This window comes from Mastigoproctus giganteus, chromosome 8, assembly GCF_048544385.1.
Source record: "Mastigoproctus giganteus isolate SK-2022 chromosome 8, ASM4854438v1, whole genome shotgun sequence".
Taxonomy (NCBI): Eukaryota; Metazoa; Arthropoda; class Arachnida; order Uropygi; family Thelyphonidae; genus Mastigoproctus; species Mastigoproctus giganteus.
The window spans coordinates 136,673,987-136,690,476 of NC_143582.1; the positions used below are offsets into that span (position 1 = coordinate 136,673,987).

The 16,490-nt window shown below is 35.3% G+C and overlaps 1 protein-coding gene across 1 annotated transcript in view; it reads right to left on the minus strand.

Annotated features, from left to right (window-relative positions):
• LOC150081842 (serine/threonine-protein kinase Tao-like) overlaps window positions 1-14,902 on the minus strand; it is a 319,424-nt gene extending 304,522 nt beyond the window's left edge. Inside the window, exon 1 of the mRNA XM_090378937.1 lies at window positions 14,812-14,902. Coding sequence (XP_090235063.1) covers window positions 14,812-14,879 — 68 coding nt within the window. The 5' untranslated portion in view covers window positions 14,880-14,902. The remainder of the gene's footprint in view (window positions 1-14,811) is intronic.
• Window positions 14,903-16,490: the final 1,588 nt, after the last annotated feature.

Below are 16,490 nucleotides of genomic sequence, written 5' to 3' on the forward strand. Positions count from 1 at the left end.
TAGGAGACTGACAGGTAATTATGATTAGTGGAAATTGCTGATTTAGCTGCAGTATCAGCTGAATTATTTTTCCTGATCCCAATGTGACTAGGAATCCAGCAGAAGCGGATATCAAATTTATGTTCAAGAAGGCAAATCTAAACCATTCTGCTGAACCTGAGACAAGACTGGATGAGAATTGTAGCTCAAAGTTAATAAAGCCTGTATTTCGCTCAAAGAATCTTAGCATATAATAAACCATTTGTATTCCAAATTCGGATGTGATCCAAGGCAAACTCTAAAGAATACAGCACTGCAGTGTATATGCTGCATTCAGGGAGAATCTGCTCAGATACAGTATTGCCTGGAAAGACAGCAGCAGATCCTACACGATTCCAAATTTGAGCCATCTGTGTAAACTGAGAAGAAGTCAATATTCAGGTCAGGCCAGTACACTGAATAGAACTGCAAGTAGACAGATGGAGTATTTGACTTTACCAGTTATTAAGGAAACGTTGCATGGCAGAATGTGAGCATGCCAGGGAATGGGGCTGTTCTGGTGATCAGGCAAACTAATCTATCACGATGTTAAGCTCTCTGAGTAACTCTTTGATATGAATACTGGAAAGGATGACTCACATTTCAATGGGTATTGTACGAATAAGTTTTCCCAATGTGGCTCAATAGAAGTCCACATAAGATGGTCAGTTATTCACTGCAGCAGCAACTGCCATACCATTATGGTATGGTGCAAGTGGACTAGCTTCTGATGGAATTGTTCATGCAATAATGCAAAAAAAGAAAAGGCTATAGCAACAGCATTACTGATAATCTCACCAATTATTTATTGGAATCCGTAGTTTGATCTTTTTAGCTATAGCAGCTGCTTTCATCTCCAAGGTCCTACCATGTCAGGGCAGGGGCAATTCTGTCCAGTGACCAAGTGGCTGTTAGAGGTCAGTAACATTAATACAATTAATAAATAAAGATTGAAAAAAAAATTGGATTCCCTTTCTGAGCGTCTGCTCATTACTGGAAGTAAAAAGAACCAATAAAACAAAAAAAAAGACTAATCTAAGGATTAAGGATACCATAGATTAGCTTTATCCTTTAAAATGCACTTGGCACTCAGGGTCTTTAACAGAAGTAAATGCATGAAAAGCTTTAAATTAGGAGCAACCATGAAATTTAGAAGCCAGCAGTATATCAAGTACAAGTTTAGCAGAAATAAGTACTGATAGCACACCCCAAACTACACAGATAACTTTTTTTTTGTATAGTGAACTATTTTGTCTTTATTTTTGCAGAAACATACTAAAAAAAAAAAAAAAAAAAAAGTAGTTTAAATGATGCACTTTATAATTCTATTCTTTATTCTTACACTGTATTGCATAATAAGAACAAATAGTAACTTTACTGACAACATTAATGTTATAAAAAAAAAAAAAAAGTTTTATAACCATCTCAACAACACACTGTGAGAGAATGAAAGCCGAAACTAAATCTCAATGGAAAAATAATGCATGAGCAGGTATTTGGTTCATTTTTTATTCCTAAATGGATTTTTTACAACTATACTTCACCAATTAAAAAAATCATCAATGATGCAGATCAAATTGAAGACTACAATGGAGATATATTAATATTATTTTAGTATTCACACTGATATTTAATTATTTTCTATTCACAGTTCTTCCATTAATTATTTTATTATTTAAATTTAAGTTTCTGTCTTAAACTGCACTGGTCTAATTATTCAGTAAAAAGATTACAAACAATTTTACACATCTGCATCTCGCAAATGCACGCCCTGTAACACCATCAGAATTATTCACACCACATAGCAATCTTCAGCAACTGTTATTCTAAAAGCAAAATGGTTTTTCCAATTTTTCAAGTGAAGGGCAGATGTTGCATTAAATTAAAATAAGAAATTTGTGATCATGTCTAAGAACAGAAAATAATAACAAAGTATCATGCAAATCAGCGCCAATATAAGTATTCTACGGAGCAATTTCCATCTTTAAGGAAATTCAGTGTCAAGAATGGTGGAGGCAATGGCTGATGATGCAAAAATTAAAACACATGCAAAAGTAAACACACAAAATGGCAAAACAAAATTGGTATATTTCATAAACAAAGATACTTAACAAAAGGCCTTTTGCTTCAGGTTCCATAATTATATAAAAATATTGTCACATCTGAAAGATCAGTAACTGAAATATTTAATGGGTAGGATACAAAAATATACAGATTACATAAATAAACAGGAGCTTTTGGGATGATGAGTCCCTTCATCAGCTACTTTTAATATACAAAAATGTTACAATGGAATATCAAATAATGCTGGGCATGGTCCAAGTGAAGCACATGCATGAGATTGGTAAATGTTAAATGGAAGGAACATTAAATGAGTTACTGGGCAGCCTGCTCAGTAACCCAATTAATTAAATTTAAAAAAAAATTGAGATCAAGTGTAGCAAAGTTATTCTGTTAGTTGGAGGAGAGGGGTAGAAAGGTTCCCTCACAGTTTGTAAGGTAAAAATAAATTTTTTTCATGAATTAAAATACAGGTAGACCATCACTAATCCGGCCACCGGTAATTCGGACAATTTCCGCAAATGTGATTTCAAATTTTCCTGGTCGGTGCACCGAGCTGCCACTACTGTTTTGGTGGCAGCATCAGCTCTTGGCACGAACTCGTAAACACTTAATATTTAGCTGGCAAGCCATTCCCACGTGTTTTTCTGGATTTATTATTATAACCTGCTCACATTTAGCCCCAGCCATGGTTCCAATGCATAAAGGAAGTGCTTCTCGTGGTGTAAAGCGCAAACACCATACATTGTCCATAACAGATAAAGTTGAACTTCTGAAAAAACTCAACAGAGATGTGCCTATGAGAAGTTTAACTCTACTTAATTGTAAATTCCAGCAATTTCTCTCAGTTCCTCTTATTTTAGTAATTTTCTTTTAGCCATTCCTTTTCAGATTTTATTTATTTATTTTTTTAAAACTCACTTATACAAACTTGAAGAAAAACACAACATGATGGATGATACAGCGTGCTAACAAACTTGTTTTCACACAATCTCCAACAATACTGACAAACTTATTGCGAGTTCATTTTATTGCAATTAGTTTTATTGCAGCGCTCACCGCGCATGCAATAAACTAATCACAAACGACCTTCATATATATATGCCATAATCACAGAGTAGTATCTTACTTCTCTGTGGTCGTAATACCGTCACACGTATGTGGCCGACACGGCTTTTCAAGAAATAAAGTAACCAACATATGTGGCCACGTTGGTCACGTATACGTGACATAAGACTTTATATATATATATATATATATATATATATATTTTTTTTTTTTTTTTTTTAAGCAAAAAAACGACAACACTGACATTACAATATTTATTTTAGAATTACTAATCAAATTATTTCCTAAATATTTTTTGGCCCCTGGGGAATTTTTTTTCTTAAGCTAGCTTGGCTTTGGTTTGGTTTTATTGGCGCATTAGCTACTCAGGCTATAATGTGCCAAGACCTCTAGCTTGGCAGTCAACGTGTTAAAGATAGGAGGTGGTCAGCTGTTGGGTAAAATGTGTGCTAAAATAACCACCGGTGATCCGGCACCCCACAGGTCCCGATGCTGCTGGATTAGTGATGGTTGACCTGTACTTTTCACAATCTAAACAAACTCTGAACAAGAACTTAGATGAATTATTCCTTGAATTTGGCAATAACTCAGGAAGAACACATGAAAGAATTGGTAGTTGGTGTATAATCTGACAAAGATCTTAGTTAAAAAATATCAACTTGGCAATGGAGAGGGTATACTTCAAATTTTTACATAATTTAGTTTTTAAGGATATGAAATAAGATTCAGATTTTACATTCACCCTCTTCAAAAAAAGAATTACAAGGAGAGAAGATAGCAGCCATATTGAAAGGAGTGACAATCAGCTGAAGCACTGAGCCATGCATCTTAAGGGAATGAAGGTGGTTCTGATATACTTCATATTGGACTCATCTAATGCATGAATTATGTTTTGAGTCGCCAAGCACATTTTAGAGACCTAACTTTAGTTAAAAAAAAAAAAAAAAAAAGATGAGTTTCCCCCTCTCTTTTTTAATATATATAAAAACAGATGGCCAAGTCTTTGTGAATCTCAACTTTCTGAACAGAAGAATTACGTAAAAGAGGAACAAAAGGGAAAGGAGTTACCTTTCTCAAAATTGTCAGGTGCACAAATTTAGGGTTAATATATAGGCTAAATGATGCAAAATAGTTATGGATAATTTCAATACACCTGTTTATGAATGGAATGAAAGAGTGATCTAATTTTCAGTAGAGGTACTTATAAGCAGATAATGTTGATGAAGAGGGAGAATTACAAATTGAAAAGTAGTAAGACTGACAAGGTATCGCCCAGTAGAATCCCTGTAGAGATGAGAGGCACAACTGCTGATGTGAAAACTAAAACACATAAAAAAAGGAAACAAAAAATGGCAAAACTAAAGATTAGATCTCTGTCAAAAATCAAATTCTTCAGGAGGGGCAGAAGTGGGCCATAGATAGAATAGTGTCTTGAAGGAGGATATTAAGCATCATAAACACAGCCGAGACATCAAAACACCAAGTCGAGCTGGGTATTGCCATTTATGCTTTGGCTGTTAGAAAGTTGGTGGAAATTAAATTAGATATGACAGAGATGTTGTTGTTTTTGTTGTTTGTTTTTTAGGAGCATTAGCAAATAAGGCCATATTGCTCCGGGATATGCGGTGGTCATTCCCTGACCTTTCCGCATCCTCCGCATTTGGTGGTGATGGGCTCGAACCCCGGTCTAATCAAGAAGCGTGTGCTACGCACTGCTGCTCCTTCCCACCTGGCTACAGAGGCGCCGCATGACAGAGATACCTTCTTCACCATAGTGAATTTGGCATAAATTGGTGAATAAAATTCAGAAGAAAATCCAAAGTGCAAGGAAAAGCAGGAGAGTAGAGTGGTTTCAAGCAGCTTCAGTACTTTAGAGGATATATAGATATCATTCACCGATCCTTAAGTGGCACAGAATTCTGTAACTTCTTAACAGAAGGGGGGGGGGAGAATATTCCTTCTACTTGTCAGAGAAGCATTGCTGTTCAATGCATTTATTAAATAACAAAAGGAAAAGGTTCATACATATAGCAACTAACAAATTTAATGGTGAAAATAAAAATCAAGTCAGTTCCAGAGGTTATATAGAGGGAAAAATTATTTATTGCATTTTGAATCATTACTGGGGAAATATATGTTTGTCAGTTTGAGGAAAGGAAAGGAATTTTTTTGGCATCTTTTACATTCTCTTAAAAGTAACAAACATGGTCATAAGCTTTTAAATTTTCTAGTAGCCTAGATCTAAGTATTTTATTAGGCAGAATAGTATTGTTAGATTAAATTGAGGAAAAAAAAAAAAAAAACATAACATGAAACTAAGTCTAAGGGGAGCAGGTCGGTTTTCATTTGGTTTGCTATTGTAAAATGTCAGATAACAATGACAATGAGAAAAGAGAGGTTATACTTTATTGATATGACTTACTGAAGTGATAAACAAAATAAAACTGCTACCTTACTTCACCTTTCATGTATGGTGACGACACTATATATGTTTTATAACTTCTGTTTATAGCTGTTTATAACTTATGTTCATTTTCATTGGTTGGGGGATATGAGGCTGGTCTGGTCAGATTAAATGCCTTGGTTCATATCTGAAGAAATGACATCAAGCAATTATAAATAATTGCATTTGCCATCAACTTCACTTGGGTCTTTAAGAACAGCAAACAAATCATTACAATAAAAACAGATTCTGATTACACTGTAACAAAATTTCAAAAATTTATCTGGATTTCTTGATTTTTTTTATGAATTTGAAATCAATATCACTTCAATGGTCTGCCCAAAAATGAAAGAAAAGAAACACAATAATGGCATACATACATATACATATATATATATATACACACACACACATACACACAGTAGCAGACAAAAAAACTGCATCACCTTAAAAAAAGTAACATTTGTTGTGAAATGTATAACATACTGTTTACAGTCATTTTGTTTGTCACAAAGCAAAGGTATTGCATCAGATAATGCTTCTATTGCACATCAGACAGTAATTTCAAGGTTTTGCACCAGCCGTTTCTATAAATATGACATCGGAAGGGTATACACGCTCATTAGTATCCTGTTTTGCAGAGCTGAAAGCATGGCTCAATATGTTCAGTTTACACCAAGAAAAAAAAAAAAAAAAAAAAGTAGCTATTGCTCTGTCCCAGGAAAGACTTTCTACGTGTGCTATTGCTGATAAAATAGGCTGCCACCAGTCAACAGTATTCTGGGTGCTGAAATTAAAGTGTGAAACTGGTGATGCGAGGAGAGGATCTGAATCAGGCCATAAGAGAGTGACTACGCCTTTCCGAGATCAATATTTGAAACGGCTATGCCTTCGTAATTGCCATGCTAGTGCTCTTGATTATTTATGACTTACAAATGTTAAGGAATGTTTATTCTTCATCATCATCGACTAAATGCACACTCGATCACTCATTATTGGCTCAGCACTCGTTGGTTTGTTGCACAAAGAGTCATTGTCTTCAGAAATTTTTCAAGAGGTGTTTGTTTCCAAGATAATCTTCTCTTTTAATTATGAATTTCACGACTTCATGCATAAGCATTTTTTTAATGGCGCACACACACAAATTGCAACTAACACAATTCGCGTGGAGTAACAAGCTGACCTCCAGAAATGTGCTTTAGAAAAATATCACAAAGGCATTTAAAATTGATTCTTATAAAGGAACATATGATAATGATGAAAGTGTAGTGCATTTTAATGATTTGAATCGGTAACTAATGAAATTTACAAACCACACTCACAACCTTTTATATGGCCTTAAGGAAGGTCATGCTCGTGACCTTAAAAATGACATTTTAGAGAGATAAATAGCTCAGTTATACAACGAAAATTTCAACTTCCAAGATCTTGAAACAAATTACTACCAAAAACAATGTGTTACTGGGTTCACTTTACGATATTTTAACGATACGATGGTGCCTCTGGAACTGATTAATATCGTAAAGCGGAGTACACTGTATTGTATAGCTACGCATGTGGTTTGGAATGCAGTATTTATGAATGTTTAACATTCATTTTTTGCAATTAATGTTCATATTTTCAATTTTGTTGATACTTGATACTTGGGGGGGGGGGGGGACCCTCGTAAACCCGGGAACTCATAAAGGGAGAACTGCCTGTACCTTGAAATTACTGTCTGATGCAATACCTTTGCTTTGCGACAAACAAAATGACTGTAATCAAACAATATCTTATATGTTTTTCACAACAAATGTTACTTTTTTTTAAGGTTATGCAGTTTTTTTGTCCACCACTGTATATCTATTTCTTTTCTTTTCTCATTCTCAACCCAAAGTTCTACCAATCTCCTCCTCAGACGATGCCCAAGCATTGTAGTAAACATGCCCAATCCAGGACACTTTTCATTCTTGTGTATAGTGCCAACCCTAGGAATGAAATTATACATGACACATCCCAAATCAGAACTGTCCCATCATTGCTGCCATATGCCGCTTACTTCTATTTGTAGCTGTTGTTGTTGAGTTTAACGACACATAGGCTGCTAGGGCTATATTGTGTCTTTCTAATGGTGAATATGAAATACTAACTATATTTTATGATATATTCCTATATAATTTAGGAAAGTAAATAATTCTGTTTTATTAGGATCATCTCCAAGAATCTGCAATAAATTTATTAATAACTCTGTATTAGCAATTGATTTAAAGGTTTTTAAGTGGATATTTTGAAAGTGGGGATAATCCACTATCAAATGGCCAGTTGTACATGACAAGATGTACATTGGGGAGCATTGTCATTCGTTAATAGATACAGGTGAGTGAGGTGCGTATGCCCAATTCTTAGCCTTCTTAAAATGGTTTCTTTTCATCTATTGTCCCGGAAGCTGGAGAACCACAGGTTTGGTTCTGGTTTTATTTTGTATAGTTTGTTTCCTGGATAACCTCTCCACATTAGTGACCAGCTATTATAACATGCTTTACAGATAATGTTTATAATTGGTATATGGAGTTTGTATCTAGTTGTTTGGGTGCAAGATCTGCTCTTTCATTTTCTGATATTCCACAATGTCCTGGAATCCAGCAGAATGTCACAATTTGTTTTGACTCATTACAAGTAAGTAATTTAGAATGTATTTGTTTTATTACAGGGTGAGATGTGTTTATATTACAACTTATAGCAGAGAGAGCACTGAGTGAGTCACTGTATATCAAGGCTGACAAAATTAGAAGTTCAGCAATATGATCCAGAGCCAAGTTTATAGCATAAAGCTTAGCAGTGAAGATACTGCATTCGACTAGTAATGAGACAGAAGTGGTGAATGATGGGAAGACTGCCACAGCACCTACTTGGGTATCAGTTTTTGATCCATCTGTATAGACATCACATGCCTTTGAGTTAGAAAGAAAGTAAGTTGCATGTAACTGTGCAATATTGGAAGGAGATAAGGTGTTCTTTCTGCATTGTTCAAAATAGTCATCATAAATTGAAGAGATATTTGTCCAAAGTGGATGTGATGGTGTCATGTCCTGAAATATATTACCAATTTCTATATTCCATGATTCAGCTAGTTCTTTAAGTCTAAGGGGAGCAGGTTGGTTTTCATTTGGTTTGCTATTGTAAAATGGCTCCCATTCGGTATTGTATAGGCATCTCCAATTAGTGTGAGGAGGAAGAATGTGGATTTTTGCAGCATACATGAGAAGTAATGTTTTCCTGCGGAGATTCTGAAAGCCCTCTAGAGAAATTCTCAGAGCACTAGGCTGGATGGTGTTTAACCGCTCTAGAGTACTTTTCCTTGCAAAGTCATACACTGGAGAGCTGTAGTCCAGGCGGGACCTGATGAGCACCCTATAAAGATGAATCAAGGTATGTCAATCAGCGCCCCATGACATGGATGACACACACTGGAGAATATTAAACTTCTTAAAACAAATGGATCAAAGATAGGCTACATGTGCTTGACAGTTCAGTTTTTTATCTAGTACCAGCCCAAGAAAACGGACAGTGTGAGCAAGGGGAATTGAAACATTATTGATCTTTAGCTCAGGATCAGGATGAAGTGACCATAATTTGCAGAAGTGAGTAGTGGTGGATTTCTGCTCAGCAAGACGATATACATTACGTAAGGACCAGGATTCTATTCTGGCTAGAGCAATTTATAACTATCTTTCAACAGTATTCATACTTTGTGAGTGGCAGGACATGGTAAGGTCATCTGTATACATGTACATTTGAACGGTTTTGGAATATATCTCCAATATGTTGTTGACCCGAATTGCAAATAGGGTAGTACTCAATATGGAACCCTGCGGGGCACCCTCTTCTTGAATGTGAGATGCTGACAGCATGTTTCGATATCAGACCTGAAAGGTGCGTAATCTTAAAAAGTTCTGAATGATTTGAGGAAGGTAGCCTCTCAGCCCCAACTGATGCATATCTTTAATAATACCATGTTGCCAAGTGGAATCAAATGCTTTCTGAATACCTAGGTTCACCATCACTAAATGTTGCCTCATGACAAAGGCATTACGAATGTTCGATTCAATTTTGACTAGTAAATCTAGGGTTGATCTGTTTTTACGGAAGCCATATTGGTGATCAGAAAGGTTTTGGGTGTCCAGAATCCAGGCGAGCCTCTTATGCACCATCCTTTCAAAGATTTTGCTCAAACAGCTTGTCAATGATACTGGTCTATAATTCTGAACTAGAGAAGGATCTCTGCCTGGTTTTGGGATAGCACAAATGTAGGAATGACACCATGGCAGAGGATATGTATTTTCTGAAATCTGATTATAAAAGAGTAATAGTATGTAGAGATCGGCTTCACATAGATGTTTTAGCATACTAATAATGAATGCCATCTGGTCCAGCTGCACTATTTGATGATTTGCTTAAGGAGCCTCTGAGTTCAGATAAAGTAAAGCACTGGTTATATGGAAGTGAGAGTCTAGTTGAAAAATTAAATTTATGGCATTCTTCGTCAGTTTTAATGCTTTGAAAGGAGGTCACATAAGAGGAGGCAGAAATGTTACAAAAAGATTCTGCTAAAGCATTTGTATTATCAGTTGGGGAGGATAAGTCATGCTCATTCCATTGTATTACTGGAGATTATAGTGGTAGAAATTTCCCATTGAGAGCTTGTATTTTTTCCAGATAATTCGAGTGTCAGTATTTTTGTTGATAGTTAGGCGAAGTTAATAAAGGAGCCACACTGGAGCCACATTTTGCTTTCATCCTAATTTGTCTTGCTATTGCTCTGAGTTTTTTTTTGTAAGAAATTAGGTTAGTGGTAGTTGGGAATTTGCAAAACTGGTTCCAAGCACAGTTTTTCTCTTGTTTCGCTTTGGAGCATTCTTCATTCTACCACGGATTTTGATGAACACACTTGCACTGGACAGATTTTGGAATGTAAATTTGTGCTGCAGATAATATATGGTTGGTAATGTGATAAGTTACATCAATGATATGCTGTTTCTGTACATATAGTTTGTCAAGTAGGACACAAGTGGAATAGTTTTACCAGTCTGCTTTATGAAAATTCCAAATACGGCTTTTAGGACATGACACAACCTGTGTTTGAATTGAGCTGATGATTGGAAAATGATCACTGTGAAATGGATCATTCAGCATTGACCATTCCATGCTTGGATAGAGAGATGCTGAACAGATGGATAGTCTATGACTGATGGTCATAGACTATCCATCTGTAGGTAGTTGAATATGTAGGTAGTTGAATGTAGCACTTGTAGGTAGTTGAATATGAGTTGGAGAGCCAGAATTTAAGAGTCAGGTTGTAGTTATCCAGGAACGTTTCAATTAATTGGCTTCTCGTATCCATGGTGGAAGATCCCTACAATGGGTGATGGCTGTTGAAATCACCGAGTAAACAGCCATGAGGTGGTAGTTGTGTGATAAGATTATCAAGTTCAGTCTGAGAGCAAGGATAATTTGGTGGGATATAAATGGATGCAACGGTTAACAATATCCCCATTGTCATCTGAACTGCCACAACTTCTAAGGGGATTTGCAGTTGGATGTCTTGAAGGTATGGTATTTTTGACAAGTATTGCCATCCCTCCATGAGCAGGAGTGCTGGAATTCCTGCCTTGCCTAAACATAGTGTAATTTTTGAATTAATTTCATAAAAGCATACACCTACTGCTTTAGTTTGAATAAGTAAATCACTAAGGTCATCTGTATTACTGCATAATCCTTGTAGGAATTTGTTCATTGTTTGGGATTAATTGAGAAAATTGGTTTGACTGTTTTTTCTGAGAAGGTTTCTGTCTGCTTAGTTTTAATTTTTCATTTCTTGGAAAGGTTGGGTGTCCTGTGTCCATGGTATCATTGGCATTAATTCTAATGCTGTGTCTTCATCCTCTGGCTGAACCTCCATTTCCATGTTGCTATAGCATGGTTTCACTGTCTTCTGGTTTTCAACTCTAACAGATTTTGTTGTTTCGGGTGAGGTTGAGATGGCATCAGTTGGGATACTGATTGGCGTGTTGCTGGTTCCATTAACTGTAGATTTTTTATTGCATGTTAGCACAGTTTTGGCCCAGGTGGCAAAGGAAATGTTTGGTTCTATGGTGACATCTGTTTGAGTTGCAGCTGACTGGCTGTTTTTAGTGACCAATGTGTATGATCAGCTAGGCATAGTTAACAGTATTTGCTTCCTTGCTTCAGGGTATGTGACTTTATGCTGCTCCACTTTATATTTCTGAATTTTTTTGCCTGTTTTCCAAAGGTCACATGCTTAGAAAATGCAGGATGGTTTCCTTTACACTTTGGGCAAGTAGGAGTGGAAGCTGTACAGTCTCCTTGGGAATGCTCCTTAGAGCCACAAATAGGACACAGCATCGCCTCAGCATGCCATCTGAGAATGGCCATACTTCTGGCACTTAAAGCAGCAAATGGAATTTGGGATGTAGGGCCAAATCTTGCAGTTTAAATAATCTGCTTTAACAGAAGATGGAAGAGTCAGAGTACTAAATGTCAAAATGATGGACCTGGTTGGTAGTAGATTGCTATCTTTTTTGGTGATTATTCTCCACTCACGAGTCACTTTTTGTTCCCCGAGTTCTTGTATTATCTCTTCTTCAGACACGGATAGCGAGTCCCATTCGCTAATAACGCCTCTAGAGATGTTCAAAGTGTTATGAGGCATAACTGACACTGGAATACTGTTAATTTTAACAGCTTCTCAGAATGAGCTGTCTTAGAAGTTTCAATTAGGTCTCCCAATTGGAGACGTTTAAACATCTTAGGAGATCCACAAACCAATTCTAAACATTTCTGTATAAGAAAAAGCCGATAGTTTGCCAACAGGTTGCGTGGATAATAAGTGCATTATAAGAAATGCTGGCACGTCTTTATTCTGATTTTCTGTCCGTAGTCGCTTGGGACGATTGGAGTCAGGGTTGATGTCAGGAATTTCTGATCTCAAGGACTCTAAAGGTGGATAGTTACTTATATCCCTGATGGTTCCTTCTGGCCCTGGAGGTTTGTTTATACCACCCAGGTTACTGGCTCCACCAACGTGGAGGCAGGAATAGTGTCTGGTGTGACCAAGCATAAAGTAATAGGGGTTAGTAATAGAACTATCAGGGGAAAAAAAAGGTGGCTTTCCTTTCTTGCCCTGTACAAGTACTTATGTTAAAAGAGCTGTTACTAAATAAATATATTGCTTAACGAGAGGAATGTAAAAGAACTATAGATCGCTTTAAAGAAATCGCACTTATAGCACAGAGTATTCACTTAGTCACAATCGCTTAGCACCCAAGGCCTCTATTTGTAGCCTCTCTTCTCTGTTTTCAGGTAATCTCTTTCATATTGTCTTCTCATATCTGCACATCACCTCATCCCCATTATTTCCAGACATGTTTCTCTTTGCAGCATATTCCAGGGCTTTTTTTTTTTTTTTTTTTTTTTTTGGTATTAACTCCATGGGCTCTTTGCCTGCCAAGACTTGCAACGCTTTGTTAGAAATAGCTCTGTAGGCCCTGTCACACTAAGAAGGGCATATCTCTGTGCCAATTCAGATGTTTAGTTAGAAACACTTCTAACATTTCACCCCTATTATCTGTGCTTCCACCTCCTCACATTACAGAACTCACATTGGAATCCACTCCAATTATCAATTTCTTCCCTTTCAACACTTCACATACTCTTTCAATATATTACAGATACAGATGCGATTCCTCTCTGAATTGGCAATATACACTAATGACGTATATACTCTGTAATTCACAAATTATTTCAACAAACACTTCATGTTGTGTCTAAATCATCAACAAACCAAACACACTTTTATTTCCTTCAATACAAATGTTTACAGCTGATTATGACATCTGATCCATAAGCTGGGTGATACAAAAAGGCACTGAATGTTGACATCAACACCTGATAAAATTTCGGTGGTAAGATACTGAGGTGCATCATTTTGCAACTCAATGGTAGTATTTTCATTTACATTTTTCACATTGATTATGAAACTGTTTTGAAGACAGGTCAGAACTATATCATTAAATTCTTGCTTAGGGGAAACCTCCATTCTGCCTAAATAAAACACATTCAAAACAAAAAAGTGGTCATAGTTATACTCAATTATATATTATATCAAGTATATTCTCTAAATTATGAGGTTTTAAAATGTAAAAAGCATTTTCTGTATTAAGTGATAAATTCTTACTAATTGGAAACAATGTGAAATGGAAGCTTCTCCATTTTCTACATGATTACAAATTACAGTAAGTGCCAGTTATAGTGATCATGTTTGCAAAATGAATTTTGTTTCTAATAAACGGCAACTCTAATAAGCAAAAATTGACGAATTATTATCCACAGTCTATAAAAATAAAGACCAACACAAATTTACACTTTATCACCAAAAGTTGAATACCAATTAAATGATGCGTGAAAATTGGAGGATTACTTGCAGGTTTGCAAAATAAAAATAAATTTATAATTATGTACAAAACTTAATTAATATACATATTAATTAAACATAACACTGTAATATGATTATAATTTTAAATAGTCACTTATTTTAGAATGCTTTAAATTATCACTACAAACCCTATTTATATATTTTTCAATACTGTATATATATTCATGATCACTTGCACCAGTTTCTTCCAATGCTCACCTCAGGGCGGCTATAGCATCAAGAGTTTGCTGTGTTTTAAATGGCATTTGTTTGGTTTATATATTTTACTACCCGTTTATAACAGATTGTACACACAAAAAGGCCATATAAACCAAAAACTGCAAACCGTTTTTGTTTTATAGCTGTGACCTCAAGAAATGTGCTTTAGAAAAATATCATAAAGGTGTTCAAAGTTGATTCTTATAATCGGAGATGTGATTCTAATAAACAATGAAAATGTAGTGCATTTTATTGATTTGAATCAGTTCTTTGAAATTTGATTCTCTAAAGCGTCTGATTCTAATAACTAGCAATCACTGTAAAGGGCACTTACTGTATGTATATCTCAGATAAAGTTTATGAATTTTATTGGTATTTTTTTTATTTGATTGAATAACATTTTCATTTCTGTTAATATTTAATTGTTTTTCCCAATTTTTCTGAAAACCTCATTCATATTTATGACTCAAAACGTTATGAACCGTTTCATTCTTAAATTATATAACCAAAAAAAAAACCAAAAACTACTTACCATTCACCTGGTCCAAGAGAAGGAGAATCATTCTGAGCTATATGATACAAGGCACTCATTGCATTCATATTAAAATAAGGTGGCTTTCGCTCAGCTATAAAATTAGCGTTTAATAATCCATTAGTTATATATTTTTGGTGTTTTTCTTTCTTTTCTTTTTTTTTTTTTAAAGAATAAAAAATATATATTAAAACACTAAAAATATATATTTTAAAAAAAAAACTACCACAAAGTTAAATTATTACAATGTGCGTGCATCTGTGGTTGCCCGTTTATTTATTTATTTAAATTGCCATATATATATATATATATATGGCAATTATTGTACCATCCTAGCTTGCTATGCCAATTGTGGTCATTCAGCCATGTATTAATTTACTTATTTTTCTTTAATATAATTGTTGACTTCCACCTTACTGAAGTCGCAACGCTGACTGACTGGTATTTTCAGGAAAATTTCAAATTCTATGGTGTGTAAAGCAGTGCAAATTTTTAATGAGCCCTATAAACAAAATTTACATATAAATTCCAAATTTAAGTTTTCATATATAGGAAATAAGATACAAGAAAATTCACCATTTCACACATCCTCAATTATTCTCAAATATTCCTCATATGTATACATAATTTATTGGTTAACGCAGCCCTTCCTTTCCTCTTTTCTTATTGGTAATCTCTCACACACAATTAATATATTCCAACTATTGCTTAGGAAAAGGTACTTCTCTTCCTTTACAGATTTATATCAGTTGTCTCTTACTACAAATCACCAATGTCTATCAAATCAATTTCTAATTTCTTCACCTTACATCAGTAGTTCTTGCTACAAATCACTTATTTCTATCAAATCACCTATCACATCAATTACTATTTTCACCTTACATCAGTACTGCTTACTACAACCTCACCCACAAGCATCTTTGTTACTTCCCTGTTCTGATACAAGGTAGGGTTCCCTTTTCTTTCAAGGTTTCCCAATAAAATAAATTGTTCTTCCTTTTACATATTACCTAGAATCCTATCTGTTATATTATCATCAGTTAACACATTGTCTATAATAATAATAATATAGGTTACCACATTATTATCATCAGCCATATGGTGCAAGGAAGCCTGAGGCTTATGCTGCACCAGCCAAAAAAAAAAAAAAACATTCCCGAGAGAGAGAGAGAGAGAGAAGTAGAAAGGAATCATCACCAAGGAAGAGAAGAATGATGATATCCAGCTCAGGCCCCTGGGTGTGCCAAGCCCATACTCACCAGATGTGAGTCCCTTGGGATTTCCCATCCTACTACACCTATGATATATTCTATTATTAACTCCCACATTTTTTTTCTTCTTCTTTACCCCTTTAGTATTCCTTACATCATTTCATGGTCATTAACTTTATCTATAATCTATCCCAACTTAATAACTTAATTGTACATTATAAAAAATGATTTCCTTTGAAAGAAACTATCAAACAATTTCTCACAGAGTTTAGCTTATAAGTCTATGAGTTCGGGGTTTAATAAAACTGGAACACACATTCCACAATGGGCTGCTACCTTCCATTCTTTTGCACTCTTTTTTTTCCCCTCTCTCTCCCCGTGGCAGACAAGCTTCTCACATCCATTTCAAATCTTTCTGGTGGTCTCTCTCTCCTTCTGGGGCTCTTGGACTGAGCACGATTTCCACGT